The sequence below is a fragment of the Aulostomus chinensis genome, chromosome 19, assembly GCF_037954235.1.
Source record: "Aulostomus chinensis isolate RoL2024-O1b breed Wild chromosome 19, RoL_Achi_v1.0, whole genome shotgun sequence".
NCBI classification, from domain to species: Eukaryota; Metazoa; Chordata; class Actinopteri; order Syngnathiformes; family Aulostomidae; genus Aulostomus; species Aulostomus chinensis.
In genome coordinates this window covers 6,751,844-6,772,960 of record NC_141338.1, presented here as the reverse complement: position 1 = coordinate 6,772,960, position 21,117 = coordinate 6,751,844, and the positions used below count along the sequence as shown (strand labels likewise).

The following is a 21,117-nucleotide window of genomic DNA, read 5'->3' as shown; positions in this document are numbered from 1 at the left end:
AAAACCCCACACATGTGTAGCTGCAATGCTGCTTGTGCTGTGTGTGCAACATGGCAATCATGACACAATTGTAAGTCAAGTGAAAAGGGATCAAGGTCCATTGAAGCTGATATTTATATCATCAGTTCTGACTAAAGATGTCAGTTTAATTGTTCTTTTGGTAGCCCCACACCCATTAACCAGCAACCAACTTAAGAGCCCACTAACCAGAGCCAGAGTCTGACTCCTGTGGTGTTTTGAGTGAGCACAAACAAGGAAGCAGCTGCAATGTTTTGGGGCTCAGGTCTCCTCTGCATCAGTTTTGCAAGGTTGTCAGATGTCACTCGGGACTTCATCTCCAAGCTAGTATTGTGAAGTTGTGATGTAGCTGTCCAACAATGGCGCTACTCAGAGTCATGACAGTTAGCTGATCTAGCATAGCCTCTTCATGCATAGGTTTGCAGTACGACCCAGGTGTTAGCGCTTCTGAAATGGTTTCTTGAGGTGAAATACCTCTGTTCTTTCCTCTGGATGAAATAAATACTGAACCACAAATAGAAGACAGACCTGCCAGTTCATGTGGACTGATGAGATTTTGGCAAGTGCAATCATCTGGTTCAAGAGCTCCTCCATTGATGTAGTTTAAAACTGAAACATGTGAGATGTATGGTTTGGTCTTTTTGGTATTTGTCCTGCCCTGCCTCCACTGTGATTGGGAGCTGGGTAAAAAGTGACAATGGCAAGTGTTGCCTTTACCTGAAATTGGACAGTGACCAGGAAAAAAACGGCAGTTGAACGCTCAGGGCCTTGTCATAGTGCTGCCGTGTGCGGCACAACATAGAACCATGGCACCTTTACTGTTCACAATGAGAACATGGGCTGGCCTCATGCTTAGCTTGTTTTACCTGACTGTGTTCCAGTACAAGCAGTGGGAAAAAGTTGTTGTTTTTATTTTTTTTAAAAACCACACATACACACATTCTTGATGCAACCAATTCACTATAACAGTTGAAAACCACACTTGCGGTACACGGTACTTTGTACATATAAAGGTCGTAGCAACATGGCTGCAGATCAGATACAAACAATACTGTGTGTGTGTGACAGGCCTAACGGGACACAATTAAGACATAAAATTGCTAAAAGTGTATACTGATGCGCGGAGCTGCCATTATCACCGTGATCTCAGAGTTTCCGAATAGGCAGTCCGACCCTGGGGGGGCTCCAGACCTTTAGTGGGAAGTCAGAGGTAATCATGTGGAATTGAAACCTCAAAGCCTCTTGAGAAAAATAAGCAAATGAACGTCAATGACAGCAGCAATTAATGAGTTGCTTTTTTTGCATCAAATAAAAGTGAATAATGACTATCACATGAATGACTGTCAGAGACGCACGCCAGGGTTGGGTTGTGCCACAGAACTGAGTCATCCATAAACCATCATGTTCCTTCTCCTCCATCACAGCAGAGAGAAATGAGAGTGGGTTGCCAAGGTGACGTTTTTTCCAAACCCTTCTCTTTTCTCTACCGCGAGTGGGAAGTCATCTCAAAGGGTCTTATGGGTTTAACAGTAACATGAAGCCTTTTACTTGGCCTGTCTCAAATTGTTAAATCCAGCAAATGCGTTGTGAGCATATCAGATTTGAAATGCGTGATAAGCTTGAATGAATAAATGACTCCATTAACTGTTTGTTGGAGAATCAAATCTGTCCTTAAGTAGCCTCTAAGCTCAAAAACAAACTTGCACAAAAGTGAGATAATCGCCATACTTCACCCAACAACTCTGGAGAGAAGCGAATATCTTTCATAGAAGATTTTCAAATAAACAAGACAGCCATGAAGGTGGGAAATCACATATCATGTTAGCTTGCTTGAGTCTTAACCTCAGAGGAAGGTTAAGCCACCCACAGGCACACACTGAGCACATGAAAGCATGTGTTTTCACACTTTGTCACTAATCCTAACATTGCTTCCATCTTGAAGAAACACTGAAAAGTTAATACGGATGGCTACATCTGCCGTATGAAATTCCCCAGCCATCGTGGTCAAGCAGCAGACAATTTTTTACCTCCACTGCTTTGCACAGATGCGCACAGAATATCAGTTTTTCACACAGAAACTTGTTCATAGTCCTGTCTCTGGTGAGCATATCGTTCCAGGAACACGGGTACTATGGGAGGTATTTTTCAGCCATGTGACCTTTTGCACGGCACGTTTGTTGTTAGACATCAGGGCCACAAAGTAAGGATAAGGCATGTGGGGCTGAAAGGGAGGTAAAAGGGGAAGTATAAAGGAGGTTGTGAAGAGAGGAGGGCTGCAAGCGAGACGACAGAAAGTCAGATGGGAGGTCAATTTCAGCAAATCTGCAGTGGGGGGGGGGAGGTTGCATTATCTCCAGTTTTAGTAACAGCAAGGGAATGAGTGAAGAGTGCAGAGGTTAAAGAGAACACAGACAAGCAGAGATGGTTATTTTTATCAGAGAAACAAGGTTGGTCATTTTCACCGCTTTGACATATGATTTTTACAAAACTTCTTCTGATCTGGCACCTCTATCTTTAACACAGTTACGACTAGAACTGCAGTGAAAATCGCAGCGAAACAGTGTTTTCTGTGCAGTTTAAGTTAAACAGAATACCATGGCAGAGTTGTTCGATAGGATCAAATCCTTCACCTTTAATCACTTATGAACGTGCCAATGCACATTTTCTGACTAGTCAGTTTGTAAGAACATTCATGGGCTTTTAACTCAGCAGCAAGATGGAGAAAAATGAAGTTGGAGGTGTCTGTATGTTGTGGACACTGTTGGTCCATTCGTCTGTGTTTTTTTCCATTTTTCATTTTTCAGCTATGTACATGGCTAACATGGTGGTTGTTTGACCAATCAACATACATTTACATTTCCAAGTTTCCTTTTCCTCCTTGAAATAAAGTGGAAAAACGTTTCCTCAAAACCTACTTATAAGAATGACTATTGTTGAATTACTAATCAAAACTATTTCCTGCAGTAGGCACAAAGAAAGGGACTAGTTCCTCCAGTTCTCAGAACCAAGAAGTTCCCCTATTTGGTTTGCTTCCAAGGAAGAGACATATGAAGCTGGTCTCATCTACACCTCCATGATCTGCAGATCAGGAGATCTAAAAATGACCTCAAACAATGTTTTTCCCAGCTGAGATCCAACCACAAACCTAATTCATGTTATTCCTCAGCTCTGTATTATGAGCCACAAACTCCTGGTCAACTGAGCTTTTATATGATTGTCTCCCCAAACCACATTTGGCTACATTTAATTCGACCATGTACGAACATTGTGCCAAGTTCAAGAAATCTAGCAATCGACAGCAATAAATCACGTGTGCAATCCATTAACCTTGGTTGATTTAAAACCAGAGCTGTAGTTTTTCCTGTGGCGTTCTACTGTGGTTCTGATATTTCTGTGATTTTTTTGACTTGTAATGAAAATGTGTCTCGTATGTTACAATTTTATTTATAATTTTCTGACATTCAAAGTTTTTTAAAGCAGTTTTTTTTGTTCCTGAAGACCTCTGATATTTTGGAAGAAACACAAGTAATACACTTGCTCACACACTCATACGTATTGAGTCACACAGTCTTCCGCAATATCTGCAAACTGCTGATAGCCTCAGACCTTGGTTAGTGTGTGTGTGTGTGTGTGTGTGTGTGTGTGTGTGTGTGTGTGTGAGTTTAAAGCCAGAGCAATGCTGCATCTGTGCACCAGGCCCCATCAAGCACTCCGCCCCCCTCCCTCTCAGTGCAGGCCAGCAGCAGGCCAGAGCTATCCATCAAACTGGCATCATACAGGGAGCAGAGGAGCTGCAGCGTCTGCCTGAGGCAACATGTTCACATTAACCTCAACAACAGGAGGCCAGCACCAACTTCCACAGAGCTCATGATGCTCTACTGCCAGACAAAAGTTTCTTTGGAATAAAAGTAACTGAAATTGCTGCCTTTCTCACACACTGAAAATGAAACGGTGTCATGGCACAATTATAATGACCAGAACTGTCACACATAGAGGTATAATCGCATTATTGTTCAAACACTGAAAATGCAAAAGCGCACAGACCTCAGACTCAGACCTCTTGCAAAGCTGAAAATCCTCCAGTACGCTGTCACTGCTTACCATGTTACATTTTACATCTGTGCATTGTAAAAAAAAATTTGTTCAAACTTCTCAAATTCCAGACGCGCGTTGGTAACGTTAGCTCCAGCTGCTGTGGGGGACTTGGCATGTCACATTGTACATTGCAATATTTCAGAGCATTGTTTGCATCATTTTTTGGACTTTAGATAATGTCCTGCTCAAAGACTGAGCATTTTGCAGGGCTGACATCACATGGTCCTTCTGTCTTCCTCTTACATACTTTTCATTGTTTTAATGTGAAAATGATAAAGATTTGATTTGGTTAGTAAGTACAGAATTTGATGACCTTCCCTGACCACTTTTCACCTTACAAAAAAAAAAAAAAATCATTTGTGAATTACAAATATGAATAGATGCAATGATAACACCAACAAATCTATTTCAGTGTTCAGTAATGTTTCTCATGTGAAGTAAAAAGCATCACCTTGACCTTTCAGAGCACTTTTTTTTTTTTTGAAGGTGTTGCTCTGAACTGCCTGACGGCAAAATAAGCACAGCATTAATTGTGTCAACTTTAAATTTCAAGCAGAGCACTCAGAGCACTTACTGTCCATTTACCCATTAAAGTTTTAGAAATGTCAGTGGATGGTGTAGATCAGTCTGCTTGTCATTTGATTCTGAAAAACAAGGTAAAGATAGCAGCAGTGTGAAACTATAATTAAAGTTGTAGTGTACGTTGTTTATTACACCAAACCTGTTATTAAAAATGAGAAATGTAGTTATTATTATGTCAAATTTATTGCATATCTAGTCATTATAGAGATTTAAGTGAAATGAAATTCTGTTTGCCTTGAGCAAGCGAGGACAGTCTACTTTTCCCGCTCATTTGAGTCTCAGTTGTATATCTGTTTTTTTCTCAGTTTCTGCTTGCCTTTGTGAAGCAAACCTGCAGAGATGTAAGCTTATCAGAGTTTACCCAAAAGAACTTGCATAACACTCATGGTTCTTTTTGCATGTTGCTTATTGATTCTGGGGGAAGGTCAGCGGTTGACCCTTGGGTGTGTGTGTGTGTGTGTGTGTGTGTGCGCGTGTGTGTGTGTGTGCGTGTGTGTGTGCGTGTGTTTGTATTTTTAGTTCCCCCGGAGTTGTTTGATGTACCCTCCTCCTCCCAGCGGCTCCTTGCATGTTAAAACTATAGTGATCAGCAAATTTAGAGGCTTGTTTCTGTTCGACGGATATGGTTTGAAGAGTGTCAACCACCCCTGCATTATTGAGAGAGACTTTGGCGGGGATAAAAGCTTTGACAGTCATCGGGGGGAATGATGTCATGTGTTGGTCTCAGCTTGTAAGCCTGCATGTTTTCTGCACCGGTGGAAGCTCTAGAGAGTACATCTGGAAGTGCCTGAGAGGGGAAACTGACACTGTGGCGCCATAGAGCAAACACGTTCAGTCAATGAAGTAGAAGATGCTTGACCAGAGATGCTCTTCAAGAATAGGTGGGAGGGGGGACGGATGACAAGGATGAATGGAATAGTAGCGAGACAGAGGATGTTCCTGAGGGACAGAGCAATGGGAGGGTGAAATAGTGAATGGTAGTGGAGAGGAAGCAGATTAAATGATGCGTCAGGTTGAGCCTTGATCGTTTATGTGACTATAAATTGACTTAAATGCTAACGCAGACATGAGTATCAGAGCAACTGTGTGAAGAATTGCCGTGAAATTTAGAGAACACTTTCTTGGTCCCCTCAGGGGGAAATGTAAACACTTTAAAGATCCCCTTACTTTTCCTCTCCCTGTCTGGTTATGACCCAACCCAAATTGGCTAAACTGAATACATTCCTTTTAGCCTGTGTTTGGTGCAACTGTTAGCATGCTTAAAGGTGAACATGCAAAATGTTTACCTGATATTAGAAAAAGGTTGATTTATTGTGTTAGTCTAACTAAAGCTGGACTTTAAAAACATGCTTTATGACTGGAATTGTACTTTTTGAAGTATAATTATAGTGAATGGGGATTGACTTATTCCTACATGTTCTTACTTCGGTCAGCTCAGTGCATGTTTTGTCAGTCAAAATGGGCGGTATCATCATGTCCAATACGAAGAGCGAAAACTAGACATTTCTGGAAATACAAGGACGCAAGCTTGACATGGTCCCAGCCGGGAGTTGTCCATTTTTTTCAATAGTCTTTGAATTTAATTCTGTATGCCGCTTGCTAAATCGTTTTAAACTTGATGTCCTAGCTAGCTTGATAGCAACCGTGTACGTAAACCCACCCCTTAAAGTTGACATGTGAATGAAATAATGAGATTTGTGAACAGGCTAGCAAAGTATTCATAAAAAAGACTTAAAATGCACTTCAAAATAGATAGAATCTCTTGAAGAACATGCGAAAGTAATCAGTCCATTAGTTTTTAAGATATCCTGCAAATCCTGGATCTGCTCCTTTACTCAGATCAACAACTAATGATTCAAGAAAGTGAATTGATGCCTTTTGTGTAATCCTGCTAACCATCAGACAGCAAAACAGCATTGATGAAGATGATAAATGCCTGCCCTTTATTTTATCGGTCTATCTCTTTATAAAACAGCCACTCAATATCTGGAGGTACTTTTCTAATTTGAGTTTGCCTTAACATCTGTATCTTCCCCTGTCTTCAGACATTATCTCTTGAACTGGAATTTGGCCTCTTGGCTGCATACAAATATGCCCTTCTGTGTCCACTACACACCCACACACATTGCATATATGCCAAGAACGGAGCAGCTCCCGAGAGGAGAGCCAAATGGAAAAAAATGAAGTGAAAGTCAGCCAAGCTAAAGTCCCTCAGAAGTTCATCTTGTGATTACCGTTGCAAGTGATTAGATGGGAAATGATGGATATTGGGGCACCAAATGATATTAAATCGAAGAACAAAAAAAAGATAGAGGAGGAGGACTATTGGAAACTAGGAGAAAAAAAAAACACTTTGTGTTGAAAAACAGCTAAAGATAAAAGAACAAAGGAGAAAATATTTCTGTTCTAGCTTCGTCATGGCTGGAGGCTGCCCTCGGCCATGCCAGAATATGAAGGTCTTTACCTCGTCAGTGTCTGCAGTTAAACACCAGCACATGTTGGTGGGAGGCTCAAAGGCACACCCAAAGCCCCTTCTGTCTTTGTTTCACTGAGGGGTCAAATAAGGGCCCTTGTGAGAAATAAGAACCCCCCCCCCCAAAAAAAAATCATCAATCATTCATCCTTTCACATCAGCTAATGTAAGATTAACACGACCCAGTTCCCGAGCTACCACAGATGTTTGCTTACTTTAATGTTGAGGGTTGGTTTTAACTCTCTGACCTAAATCAGCTTTACACGTGTTTCTCACTACCACTGATTAAGGTTCAGTTTCAGGCTTCTTTAACAACTGTGTGTCCCGCAGGTGTTGACGTGTGTTAAGCTTTAAAGCCGATTATAGTCGTCTGGATATGTTACACATGAGCAGGTGCTCATCACATGTGTGCTTTTATTGTAGCTGAATGAGACTTTTGAAGACTGGGGGTCATTTTTTGTAGCCGGTTTGATGTCTGTCGGGCCAACAGGTGCTGATCTGTGTCACTGTTGACCAGATCTGCTACTTAGTGTGATGTCCTGAAGAACAGTTACAAGCTGAATTGGACTCATTTTTGGTTTTTGATGACGGGTTGAAGGCGGCAGGCTTTTATTGTGGGTTCACGAGGCTGATGGACTGCCAGCATCAATCAGGACCACGTAGTTTTGACAGAACGCAGATGCAGTCTCGTCTTCAGGTGGTGCTGTTCGAACATGATTTTGATTAAACATTTCTGGTGAACAAAATATGATTTCTTTCCCTCGATAAATGATGCCAGTTCCTCATTTCTGTTTTAACATGACTGCAATAAAACTGAATTGAAAATCGCTGAACTTTTCAGGAAGGTGCCAGTGACTCTGAAAATGTGTCAGACTGGTAACCAAAAGAATGGGGGGATTTTTCTTACTGTTGCCATTTTATCAAATAATACACCTTCTCTCCCTAATCCAGAATAGAATCAAAACAATTTCCAGAAAATTTCTTTCAACATTTCAGAGCTTCATAAAATCTGATCAGAATTCATTATTGATATATCTCGAAAAATACATTGAATAGCTACAGTACATCCAGCCGGTGGCCTCGAACAGTCCTCGTGATCTAAGATCAAGAATGGGATCCGGATCGCCTCCAAAAGTTCATTAAATTTTAGTTGTAGTGCTTCCTATCTTTTCACCAGATTTCATCAAAATCTGTCCATTACTTTCTCATGCTATTCTGCTAACAAACTCGCTGGTGACCCTGGCCTCTTTTCCTCGTCTCACAAAATTACTCAGTTACATAACAGTCAGATTTGTTTTTTTGTTTGTTCGGTTGTTTGTTTGTTTTCAAGCAGAATGACGTGAGGAGTGAAATGAGATTGGTACACATGATAGGGGACACAAAGACCTCTCTGCCAATAGATGGACGCTCCTGAGTGATTGATTCACAGCTCCAGCAGGCGTGACTGTGAACTGTACTTGAGCTCAGTACTGTATCTGATAAATGAAAAGGCATGATTGGCCTGAAGCCATGTTAAATCAGCTAAATTAGCTCTGTGTGTGTGTGTGTGTGTGTGTGTGTGTGTGTGTGTGTGTGTGTGTGTGCATGTGAGTGTGTATACCTGAGGGGGATGTCTATAATCAGGTTAATAGGAACAGGAAATGGTGCTTCTCTGGGACATGGTGTGGTGTAACAGAGGAAGTAGAGAAAGGAACGAGGGAAAAACAGGGGGGATAATATTTCTTGGCGGGGATTCCAGAATACGACTATGGAGGCCTGGTTTTCTCTCGCTTTTTTTCTCTTTTCACCAGAGGGGAATATAAAATGTAATCCTTCATGTAATCTATGCAGATGATGACTGGCAGAAGTGTGTTTTTATAAATTCTCTGTTTATAAGACAGTGGAGGGTGGGGACCGTATACATTTAATTCATGCATCGAAGTCTCCTTGAATTTTGGACAGCATGCATCCCCTGCCTGTCTCACACACACTATACTGTATATTCAGCAGTTTGTCTCATAAGTAACTGGGGTGTGAAGCTTGAATAATTTATCTTATAATTAATGTCTTTGCAAAAAGTTGCCTGTTTACAAGCTTTAAAGCCACGCCAGAATTCCTTTGAATCCTTTGAATTCCATTTCTTTCCGCCATTCAGATCTGAATCCGATATTCATGCTCTTTTTATCCTTGTTCAGCTCTCCGTCCACTCCTAGATCTGGATCTAAATGCTAACCAGCTTGTCTGAGTCTAGTTTGGTGGTGGGCTGATGCAGTTCACACAGGTTTATCAGAGCCTTTTCCTTGAAAACAGCTGTGGTTCGAAAAAAAGCTGATGAGAGTGAAGCAAATGAAAACATGTTGATAAGACACCCCTTTCACATTAAATGTACCAAACTTGTCTTGGTTTTTCTCAACTACAGTCTGTTTGACAAGATTGAATCAAATTGAAATTGATACATTTGCCTTGTTTTTCCTCTTTGGCTTGACAGTGCACAAATATATTTGTTCAGGGGCTTTGTGAAGGAGCAGAGCTGGAAATGTTTTTGTGTAAGTCTCTCTAAATGGTCAAAAATTGAGCACTGGAAATGTGAGCTTCTCAGCCCAGATGTCTAGCAAACATTGTATTTCAGTAGAAAACAAAACCAGTCCTCCTACTGTTTACATCAGAATAAATGCCGCATTCAGACAGCCCATAATCTCCTGTATTTTGGGTCACTTTTATGCTTTTGGGTCGGATCAGGGTCGGATTGTGGTCTCACTTCAATTAAACTACACTAGGGTTCACTCAGAACGAGCCTGTTTTGATTCATTCCAAGTTACGATTACTGCTCTCGAAAGCACGCAAATGAAGTATAACTGTGGGTGAAAAGTGGATCACCAGATTTACAAAAAAAAATCATCTTGTGGGGGTATGAATGTCTGTACCAAATTTCAAGGTTTTCCATTCAACAGTTGTTGATGTGGTTGAGCAGTCTATCGAGGGGCACGAGTACAAATCCCTATGTTGCCTCCTCCTTGGTTGAGTACGTGGGTGGGAAGACAGATGAAGGTATGTTTCCTGGTTGTTGCACCAGAGCCTCCTCTGGTCAATGGGGGCACTGGGGGGAGTAGTGTGATCCTCCAAAGCACTACATCCTCCTGATGAAACTCCTAACGTCTCATGGAGCGCAGGATCAACGTGGTAGTCTACGGTGGTACCCATATCAGCTGTGTAAATGATCAGGAGAGCTTTGACACAGGGAAAGAAGAGGAAAAGGCCAACAACAACAAAAAGTTGTTGCATCATTTCAATTCAATCTCAAATACAATCATCAAAATACAAAGTTTGTATCCATATTCTGGGCAGTTCATGCTGTTTCTTCCACGTTTCTTGCTCTGGACCAAGATGGTGGCTAACTTTGCCGCTAGCTTGGCTACCAAGTCTATAATTACTATGGTAACACATTCCAGACTCCATCATGAGAGTTCTGGATTTTGTTGGATTTGGCAACAAGGCATCAACATCAAAGAACAATTAACTGCTTATTATTTATGTTTCCGTGTATGTGGCCTGGTGGTCTGCATCTGCACGTTCCTCTTGTAATCCTACTGTTCCTCTACTCCTCTGCACTCCCTCTCAAGTCCAGGAATCGAATAAATTATACTGGAGGAATTCCCTTTCACAGTAGATATAAAGAGTGTTATTGTCATGCAGGCACAACGGGGCATGGATGGATTTATATAGAGCCTCTGTGATATGCAGCTCAATGACAGATGAACGCAGAGAAGAGAGAAGAAGTCTTTGTCCTGCAGGTCAGACGGCTTTCTGACTAAAGTGCTTCACATTGATGTCCGAAATTCCTTCAGTGTCCTCCAGATTGACTCCGTGTGAAAGTGTACACAGTGGATGCGGTTCACACAGTCCATCCCTCATCTCACTGTAACATCTATTTGCAGTATATTACATTTCTTATATTAAATACGATTGCTAAATCATAAAAAATGTCCCTTGTAATTTATTACATACATATTTTAGTGCCATATGTTTATTATTTCTGGGTTGAATCAGGCATAAATATTTATTCAGAATGTTTGTTAATGCTTAGCTTCTACGTTTTTATATGACAAAATCAATACACAAGCCTCTTATTTCAGAGTGTGCTTATTTATTCATCGTCAGATTATAAAGCACGCTGGAGCTCAGAAGGGTAATGCGCTCAGAAATGACTCTGGGTAACCTTTTCTTCCTCCTTCGTCCCTGCAGTGCTGCTGGTGTGTGTGTTGTCCTTCAACGTGGACCAGAAGAATGGGTTATCATTCAATGGGCCACTGGAGGACATGTTTGGCTACACGGTCCAGCAGTTTGAGAACAGCGAGGGAAAATGGTGAGTGTCAAATCAGTCGAAGAGGTGCTGATACTAAATGTATCGCACAAACCAACAAGCAAACTGAGCTGACCGGTGGTGTATCGTAAACCCATTAAGGTGATATCTGATGGACGCCTTGGGGAAATTTCTTCAAATTTAACACATGTATTTAACATGTATCATTTCTGCTCCACATGCACAAATGTGGAGCTGTGGCAATGTTGCTAGTGGACTTAGGTTTTTTGGGTTTTTTTTGCCTGTAGATCAAGAAGACATTTCACAATCACTGTATCTCCCTCAGACTGAGCGACATTCATGTCAAACTTAATTTCAGTTAGGAGCCAGAAATGATTGCAGTAAGTTTAATTTGGTGGTTTGGTTCTGTTGTGGGAGCAGCAATGGCAAAGAGAAGTGACACTGATTAAATCACCATGTCAAGGGGGAGAAGTTAAAAAAAGGAAAAAAAGCTCACCTGTGAAATTAAGTAAGGGGCCGGGGGTGCACAGCTGCTGCGGTAATGAGGTGAAGACAAGGATCTTTACTACTTTAGCTGTTAACTGAAAACTGCCCACCAGAGTATCCATATATGCAGCCTGTAAACACAACAAAACCAAGCATCCGTGGGACCTCGCTATAACTGCCCGGGCACAATGATTTTTTTAAAACCTCATTAAATGCAAATAGAGTGTGGTTAATGGCTCTGCGTCTCCCACTCTCTACATCTTTCAGTCTTAATGTCTCTGTTTGCTCCTCAGCGTGTTTCAACACCGCGTCTGGATCTTTCCCACAAGGCTGTACCTGGTGCTGTTGGGCAGTAATGATCTTATCAAACTCATATGAGATGAGTTAAAGTAATTCAGTCACTGCTAATCCGTGGAGCCAGCTGTGACCAAACCTCCACACCGTTCCCCCTCCAAATAGCAGCATTTTGTTCAAGTTCTGAATCGCCCATAGAGGAGTGATAAGCACCAGATTGAAGAACTTGAGAAACAACTTGGGGGGAGAATGGGAGGCAGAGGGAGGATATCAGAGATTTTTGGAGTGAGTGGAAGTAGATGAAAGACCTGATGTAGAGTCCCAGGGAAATGAGTGGGAAGGTTGATAAAATTAGAAATGATGTGTAGGCCTTAGCGAGTTCAAGTGGGAGAAAATAATGGAGAAAACAAGATAGTGATCATGAAGTGATGTAACACTGGGGTTGCCATATCGAGGTGGTGACTGATTAGATGCAGATGTCTCTTCCACACTCCCAGTTCCTCATCAGTGCTGAAATGTGGATCAGCTGCACCGAGAAAATGTGTTACATGTGGCACAGATGATTTAGTGAGACAACTGTCCACATGGTAGTTTTGACTCACCATGAGTTTGTCCTCCCACTCAGGATTTATGGAATGGATCCCAGAGAGGGCTATCTACACTGCAGAAACACCAAAAATTTAAATGATTCTTTCTTTCTGTAGAAATTGTGAGAAATCTAGAGAAAGCAAAATCAGCAACTGGGGTAGTGTTAGTTCGTACATGAGCAACTGGGAAGTAGGAAAGTTCCATCATCTGAGTTAGGAGAACAACACTGACTGGCTAGGCTAGGCTAGGTTTAAGCGGTGCACGCGTTCATTTATTTAGGTCGTTTTCATTAGTGATGGTGATTATGATGTTTGTGATGATACTCAAGTCTTTGTGTGCAGCTGGGAATTAGGAAAATTCCCCAATTGGAGAAGTCCCACTGAAGAGCATTCACAGGATGACAACGAAGAATGCTCACACTCTCAAACTAGTGTAGGCAGATGGCCGCCAACCCTGAGTCTAGTCAAGGTTCCTCATGTAAATATGATGTATGTAACTGTGTCCTGCTCATGTAGTTTCTTATTAGCCAACATCATTTTTAGCCTTCTCGCGAGCTGCTGTCTAGTAACAGACAGGAATGAGTTGTAAAATCCTAGTGGAGCTTTATTTTATCCCTGTGTTAACTTACAAAAGTGGTTGCAAGCTTCTTAATTGCAGCCACGTGAATTCACAGTGTGCAGAAATTGCTAAAGATTTTAATTACAAAAAAAAAAATACAGCTAAAACCAACACTTATTGACATTAAAAGTGTTCAAAGAATGTCCATATAAGCAATGAACCGTAATGTTTCAAGACCTAAATGATAGATCTGATCCTTCAAATAAATGAATCATCCTAAGGTGAGCACGAGAAGTCTGAACCGAACATTTGGTCAATGAATCAAAGGCATTTCACGTTAAACCATAAATGCCAAAGTCAGGGAAAGAGTCAGTCTTCTGGGGACCATGAATGTCTGTGCAATATGTTTTATGATAATCCTTCTTCTGGAAATCCTTCAGACTGACCAGTATTGCTGTCCCCAGAGAAATGCATGCTTTGCCACCATGGCTAAACCAATTATACTGAAAGAAACTTCAATAATTTGATTACATTTTTCTTGACTCGGATATTTAGCTTGGCTAAAAAAAGATTAAATCTTCCTTAAAAGACATAAATTTCTTTGATTGCCCTTTTTTGCAGCTGTATTCACTGCAAGCAGGAAGTACATTAAAGTCACTTAATTGGCGATAATTGATTAGTTTTGTGACCAACTCTGATCTTTCACTTAAACCCTGTTTACAGATCAGTTTAACCATCAGTGTTTCCACCCCGCTCAGTATAAGTGATGAATAATAACATCGTGCGTGTGTGTGTGTGTGTGTGTGTGTGTGTGTGTGTGTGTGTTTCTTTGAGGCAGCTTACTAAGATGAGAGTGTTGTTGTTCCACTCTGTCTCACCAGGGCTCATTAGAGTAGAGGAATGTTAATAAGGCTGAGTGTTTTAGATGGAGGCAGATGACCAACTCTTTTTAACATCAGTTTACTGAAGGGCTCTCATGATGTTATGAAACTCACATATGGACATGGATTTGTTACGCAAGCAGGTGTGCAGTCATGTGTGTAGTATATACTTGCAGTCGACACACACACACACAAACACAAGCATGCATATACTGCATTCCCTTGCTCAAAAACACGATAATTATCTGAAAACATCTGTAATGTATTATGCACCATTTTGTGTGAAAATTAAAAAGTAATAAGGGCTTTTAATTCCTTTATATTGGCAGGTTTGAGGGAGGCAGTGTGCCTGAATATCCTGATCTCAGGAATGCTATCCATATCTAGCTACACCTATATCTGTAATTATATATGTATATCTATTTATGTATATATCTATATGTATATCTCTAGCTATATCTACCTAAGAACACCTTGAGGGAATTTCTTCAAATTTGGCATGAATGTCGTTTAGGATTTGAGGATAAACTGTGAGATTTGGGTAGGCAGAGGTCACAGGTACAATCAGGCATACAGCCGCAATTGTTGTCTAGTTTTAAATCCTGAGCAATTTCATTTACAATTTTCAGCAATTTATTAATTTACAAGCCTTTTTACAGCTCAATCAGCTGCTGGTATGTTCAATTTAACTACATAAGTATAATTAAGGCAAATCGAAATTGTTGTGGGCTTAAGACCGAACCACTTCCACCCTGCCAAACCTTAATTTTGGCAATATTTTTTTTAATTATGTTTGTTATCACATCTATAAAACTGTGATACTGTTGTGTGGTTGTTGGCTGTCGTTCTTCCAATTAATCCCATCTGTTTTAAATTTTTTCAGGGTTCTGATTGGATCTCCGTTGTCGGGCCAGCCAGCTAAACGGACAGGAGATGTCTACAAATGTCCTGTGGGGAGAGGGAACAACACATGTGTCAAACTGGATCTGCCAAGTAAGAATACAGTTTGTGTGCAAAAGCCTGTGCGCGCACGTGTGTGTGTTTGTAGAGTATGTTCATGCACGAGTGAGGACATATCCTGTACTATGTGTGTAACTTCACTGTGTATCTGGGAAGTGAGGCGTGTCAGAATAGGAAACAGTGAAAAAAACAAGGATTTATGGTTTCATCCCTCCATAATTATTTCTCAATTTAACAGATAAACACAGTATAGCTCCCAAAGGCTATTCCAGAAAGTGAGTTTTGTAAAACCGTTGTTAACCCTGCGATGAGGGAAACTCTGGGCTTTCAGTTCCAGAAACTGTGTGTCACTCTGTGTTAAAAAAGTCAGAGTTTTTCCCTCTCTCTCTCTCTCTCTCTCTCTCTCTCTCTCTCTCTCTCTCGCTCTCTCTCTCTCTCTCTCCCTCCCTCTCTCTCTTTCCTCTTACAGAGCCAGACAGTCTGCTTCATTTCCTCATTCATTCAATACATGTCAAAGCTCATATCTTAGCACATTAATTAGCAGAGTTTTGATGTTGGAATCAGAATCCCAAGTGGATATTAGTGTGTTTCTCAATACTACCTAAAATTAGCTTTGACAAATGCTTACAATTTAAACAGCCTGAAGTCCCCCTCAGATCAGATAGGAATCTTGACACGTCCTTTTTTACGAGCAGACGTTATTCCTTCCAACACTGTGACTGTCAGTCTGTGTGCAGTTGTCAAGCTAGAACAGCTCATATAATATGTCATCTTAATAGCTTAAGACATAAAATCAATGGATATTGATAGCAGAAATGAAGCGATTCATCGCGCTGACGCACAGGGCTTCTAACACGTTAATATTTCTGAGTGAGCAGGATTGTGACACCACTGCAGAATGAAGTTTAAACTGTATTTAAAAGAGATGCCCAATTTTACTGTTTTTCAGCATATAAATAGGTATAACGTCACTGCATGCTGCTGAGCCGAAATGTAAAATAATTAAAACCTACTGAAAATTGTTTAAATATTGTTTAAATCACCAATTTTTCCATTTCCAGCTCCTGGCCCCTGGTTCTTCAGATAATTCTTTCCTCACTAGCCTAGCAGTAGAAGCCTTTGGGTCCTCTAGCTCTGGTTGAGGGGTCTAGACTAATGGATCCTCAGTTCTTCAAAAGAAGGGTTCATCTGATTTAGGAGGTCTGTAGATTCGGAGAGGAGGGAGATAGAGGCTTTCCGCCTTCACCGCTGCTTCCTGCTGAAATCCCTGGCGTATCAGGGGCGGCAAACACCGTTTTTTCGTGTGTATTGTGTTGTCCCAGTCAAATTGAGGTTTAATAAATTATTTTCAGTTGTCATGGCTTTGATTCTGTCTGATAAACGGTGAATTAAAGGATGGTACTGAATGAAATGGTTGATCAATTGAGTCTTTGCCTAATCTCTTATTATCATGGTAAACCGTAAAGTCAGAGCTGCATACATAACGGCTTTTTCATTCGCAATCCACAAGCCAGAGACCAAAACTTGCGTCTGAGACTTGACTTGGACTTGTAGCAAAAGACTTGTGATCATCTCTGCACAAGCTTAACCCAGACTGAACACACTCTGAGTTGGTTGAACTCTAGAAAACCAGATAAGCCGTTCTGGATCTGAAAACTAATAATGTCTGAGTTTATACCAGGCTAAGTTCACCGATACTTTCTGGAATACCCACTGATAAGCAGTCAGTGAGTCCTCTATTTGTTTATGGAGACAGGAGAGCTGAGCTTTACTGTTTGGACTATTCAGACTAATGCTCAGTTACTGATCAGTACCAACTGTGCTGTTGCTAAATTTAGCCTGTAAGTGCTAAAAATAATTAGAATAACTCCACCACTCTTCATTGGGGAGCATTGTATTTGTTTTCATCTTAAATGACTCACGGCCCCTGACTTAAATGTGATAGAGACAAGTTTACAGCTGAGCCAAGACACTCTGCAAACAACTGGGTGTAGTTAACATGATGACAAAAACAAAAAGAGTGTATTTTGGATTTAAAGAAACTCGCCATAGCTGCATGAGCTACTTCCTTGCTTGAATTTATTCAGAAACCAATTTTTGAGGAAATTTAAGTTGAAGATTCTGACAAACAAAAAGCAAAAACCCAATGATGAGCCAACAGCAAATGTTCATATTGATTTTTCATTGAAGCCAAGAGCCTGTCAGTCACCTCGAAGTCTGGTCCCTGCAGAGTGATTGCAGTCTACGGCCACAGACAACACCCCAGTCTCTCGTTGCCAGATCTGTCTGAGCCATGTCGCACTATTCCAGCACAGCAGAGAGAGATGCCAGACCATAATGAGTGGAGTTAAACTGTGGTGGTTGTTGTGTTGTGTCATTTTTTTATAACAGTTCCATCCGAACAATAAAATTGAATGGTGGTTATGCTAGAACTACACTGCTGTGATTAAGCAGTCTAACAGCCTGGACTGTGGCTTACTAATTTTTTTTTCAAAATAAAATTGTATACAAACAGAATCCAAAAACTTCAGAATTGCAGTCTGCAGTCATAACCTTGGAGGAAGTTTTCTGTTGTAATCTCTTAGATGCTGAAATACTCATAATGGTTATGTATGTTATGTGTGATTTAAGGGTTTGATGTAAATACAATGCTACATATGATATTTCCCTATCCTCCACTGACCCTGGTTATTATTACGTGAAACATCCCGGTAAAAGAAAAATATCTACTGGGTGTTAAAATGCTTTTCCCAACATCAGCGGAACTTCCTTTGTATTTCAAGGGTTCATCCACACCAGGAGCTGATTCGTTCTGGTTGTTATCTGGACTCACAGTTCACTGCCGACAGAGTGTTTATTCTCCTGTTTCGCCACAAAGCTGCTTTCAGTCCCTTGTGTATTTATCATGAGTTGCTGCTACTTATTTGATCAGACAGTCCAGAAAATCAAAAAAGAAGCTTCTTAAGCAACTTGCTCTCACTAGGGAGTTGACTGCGGAGTAGGGGAGATATCTGTAACAAAAATAAATTGTTTTTAGAATAAATTGAACATTATCAATTCTCACCATAATGAACCAAATAGATTTTAATCCACTCAGAGAAAGAATAAAGCTTCAGTTCTCATCTCTAAAATAGAAGTACTAGTGTTTTTATAAAAGGGCACAAACGTCTGTCACGAGGCGCTGAACCTTTTGTGAGACAATTGTGTGCCCTTCAATGAGTTTTAAACCACCTTATACTGTTTCTATTCTACAAAAAGTCACACTTCATGCCACTGAAAGACCAATATTATACTTGTGATGGAACATTTTCAAAAATGTAGTGCCTTGCTCCCATATATGGATGCTTGGGACTTATAAATCCATTAATACACTTCCATTTCAGTCCATTCATTCCCAGTGGAACGCCCTGCGATCTCCGTTTTTTTAGTAAAGCTCCTCCTTTTTTTCCATCCAATATTTTCTTTGTGTATGTTGAACAAGTTGAACTTTTGCCATTTAGTTCAGATGGACTGTGGACAGTGTGTTAGATACAAGCTAAGAGGCTACCAGTAAGTTGAATAACAGCTTTTGCTATCTCTGAAGTATTCTGTGTTGATATGTCACCAATTTAGGTGAAAAAAAAACAAACAATTAAATGCCAGATGTTTTTTTTTTTTTTAATCTTCTATGGGCATCTAAACATCTGTATGTGGAAACAAGGCATGAGTACAGAACCGTTTTTTTGTCTTGTACCTCCATTTTTGAGTGTGTTCTAACCACTACCAGGTCTGCTGCAGTCTGTTTGTAGGAGAACGCATACCAGATTCTTAACTGGCTGAGAATCCGATTCAAAATTGAAATGGCATGGGACTTAACTGAGTCACACCCATTGCTTTACTTACTGTGAGAATATGTGAGCAGATCCAAGTGCCTCCATGTTGAAGCAATAGTGTTTTGGCTAATTTTAGCCACATGTTGTGATTAGCTAATTGAGTCATCTGGGATGTTCAGCAGCAGAATGTTTCCTTTCTAGCTGTTTATCCTGTAGCAAGCTACACGCTGAGGGTCAGTGTCCTATATTTAACCAAGTAAGTGCTCATTACATCTCAGGGTAGATGTACGGATAGAAGGAGCCTGAGCATCTCTCTCTTCCTATGGGAAAAAGCAGTCGAGGAATTTGTCCAGCTGCTCTTCCTCTGTACTGCTCTCTGTTTGTCTCACTCTGTTTATTCACCCTTATTCTCCTCAGAAAACACAACAGTTCCCAACCTACGTGAAGTCAAGGAGAACATGACCATGGGAACCACGCTTGTGACCAATCCCAGTGGAGGTTTTCTGGTAAGAGCCGGGTTGCTCTTTATGATACATGAAAGTGCTCACCATTTTCCATACCATAAACCAACAAAGAGTGAAGTTTGTTGTTATTTTCATTAAGAAACTGGGCAGTTTGAGTGTACTAGACCTTTGTGCTCAGCTCTGGAACCAGAAGTCTTGACCCACCCTGTTTCCCAGTGAGGCTCCATGTCCTGGGAATGTAACAGGATGCTGTGAATCAACTGTAGAAATGAATCAACTGAGGAAATGCAGAAGTATGTAGCAAATGACGAGACCCATCAGTTTTTATGGTTATGAGCTCCAGTAAAACTTTACTGCTATATGACTGCTTGATTTGCATTGAGTGAAAATTATGGAACACAAAACTGACAAGTAGTTGGTAAACAAATTTACGCAAGTACTTACAGTAACACCTCCTCCACACAGGTTATACGATCCGTGGAGTTACTTATTATCTGTTTGCAAGATTAAACAAAAACTATGTGGGAGATACTTTTACTAAACTTAGGGGAGGGGTGTAGCGTGTGCCATGGAAGAAACCATTACATTTTGGTACAGATCCGTTTAACATTGTGACAATTTTTTATTTATCATACATTGGCTTTGGCTGAAGTCTTCAGACATGGAGTAAAGGAGAATTAATTAAAAACTACCACATGAAGACAATTTGATCCATGTAGATTTTTTTCAGTTGTAAATGTTTAGGAACTGCTTGAGTTTGAATTCAGAAAAACCCTGTTTCTGTTTTATTGACACAACTTCTGTATTCCTTCCAATTAAAAGAAAGCAACAGTTTTGTAAAGCGTGTAGGGAAATCTCGGGACTCCAAATTATTAATAGATGTTGTCCGATTTTCCAGTTATTGTCTGTGATTGTCATAATGTTCCTGATTCCCTCCTCTGTATTTCTCTCTTGAGAAGTTTAGTCTCAAGGGATCAGTGGTGGTTTTTAATAGTCTTGAAGTAATCCCCAGTTTGAGTAGTTCTTTCCTCTTGGTTTCTCTGTTCAGTAGCCCAGAACCTCCTCTCCCCTGTGACCTCATACTGGTGGAAAGCTAACCATTCATAGCCTGTAAGTTTCACTTAGTCAAGCAACTGGAGTCTCTGTTTTGTTTATGTACTTGTGTCTCCACAGGCGTGTGGTCCTCAGTATGGCTACATTTGTGGTCAGCAGCAGTACATCTCAGGAGTTTGTGCGAATGTCAGCTCTTCCTTCCAGATTCTCAACTCCGTGGCACCAGCTGTGCAAGGTACCTAGCCCGCCAAAATAAGACAGACACAGGACGTGACAGCGTCTGCTCAAGATTGTAATCTCCTCCTCACAGCAGTAACACCCAAAACCCTGACATCAAACTCCCAAAGTGAAGAGGAAGATAAGAGCATTCTTCTTAATGTAAACTTGTCTGCAACCCCATTGCTCTCTGGCCCGGCCCAGCCCTTCTGCTGTGTTGTATGACCAAGTTAGGAGGCAGTTTACTGGCCCCGCATTCTGTTTCCGTGAAAGGAAACAGCCCACAAAGAACAACGGCTGTATTTTTTTCTCCTACATTTCTTACGTGGATTCTCTC

The 21,117-nt window shown here is 40.8% G+C and overlaps 1 protein-coding gene across 3 annotated transcripts in view; it reads left to right on the top strand.

Moving 5' to 3' along the window:
* itga1 (integrin, alpha 1) overlaps nt 1-21,117 on the top strand; it is a 68,213-nt gene that overhangs the window by 26,111 nt on the left and 20,985 nt on the right. For all 3 annotated transcript variants that reach the window (XM_086186679.1, XM_086186678.1, XM_086186677.1), the window contains 4 exons: nt 11,390-11,510; nt 15,159-15,268; nt 19,465-19,553; nt 20,685-20,799. In XM_086186679.1, the coding sequence (XP_086042805.1) occupies nt 11,464-11,510; nt 15,159-15,268; nt 19,465-19,553; nt 20,685-20,799 (361 nt within the window). In that variant the 5' untranslated portion in view covers nt 11,390-11,463. The remainder of the gene's footprint in view (nt 1-11,389; nt 11,511-15,158; nt 15,269-19,464; nt 19,554-20,684; nt 20,800-21,117) is intronic.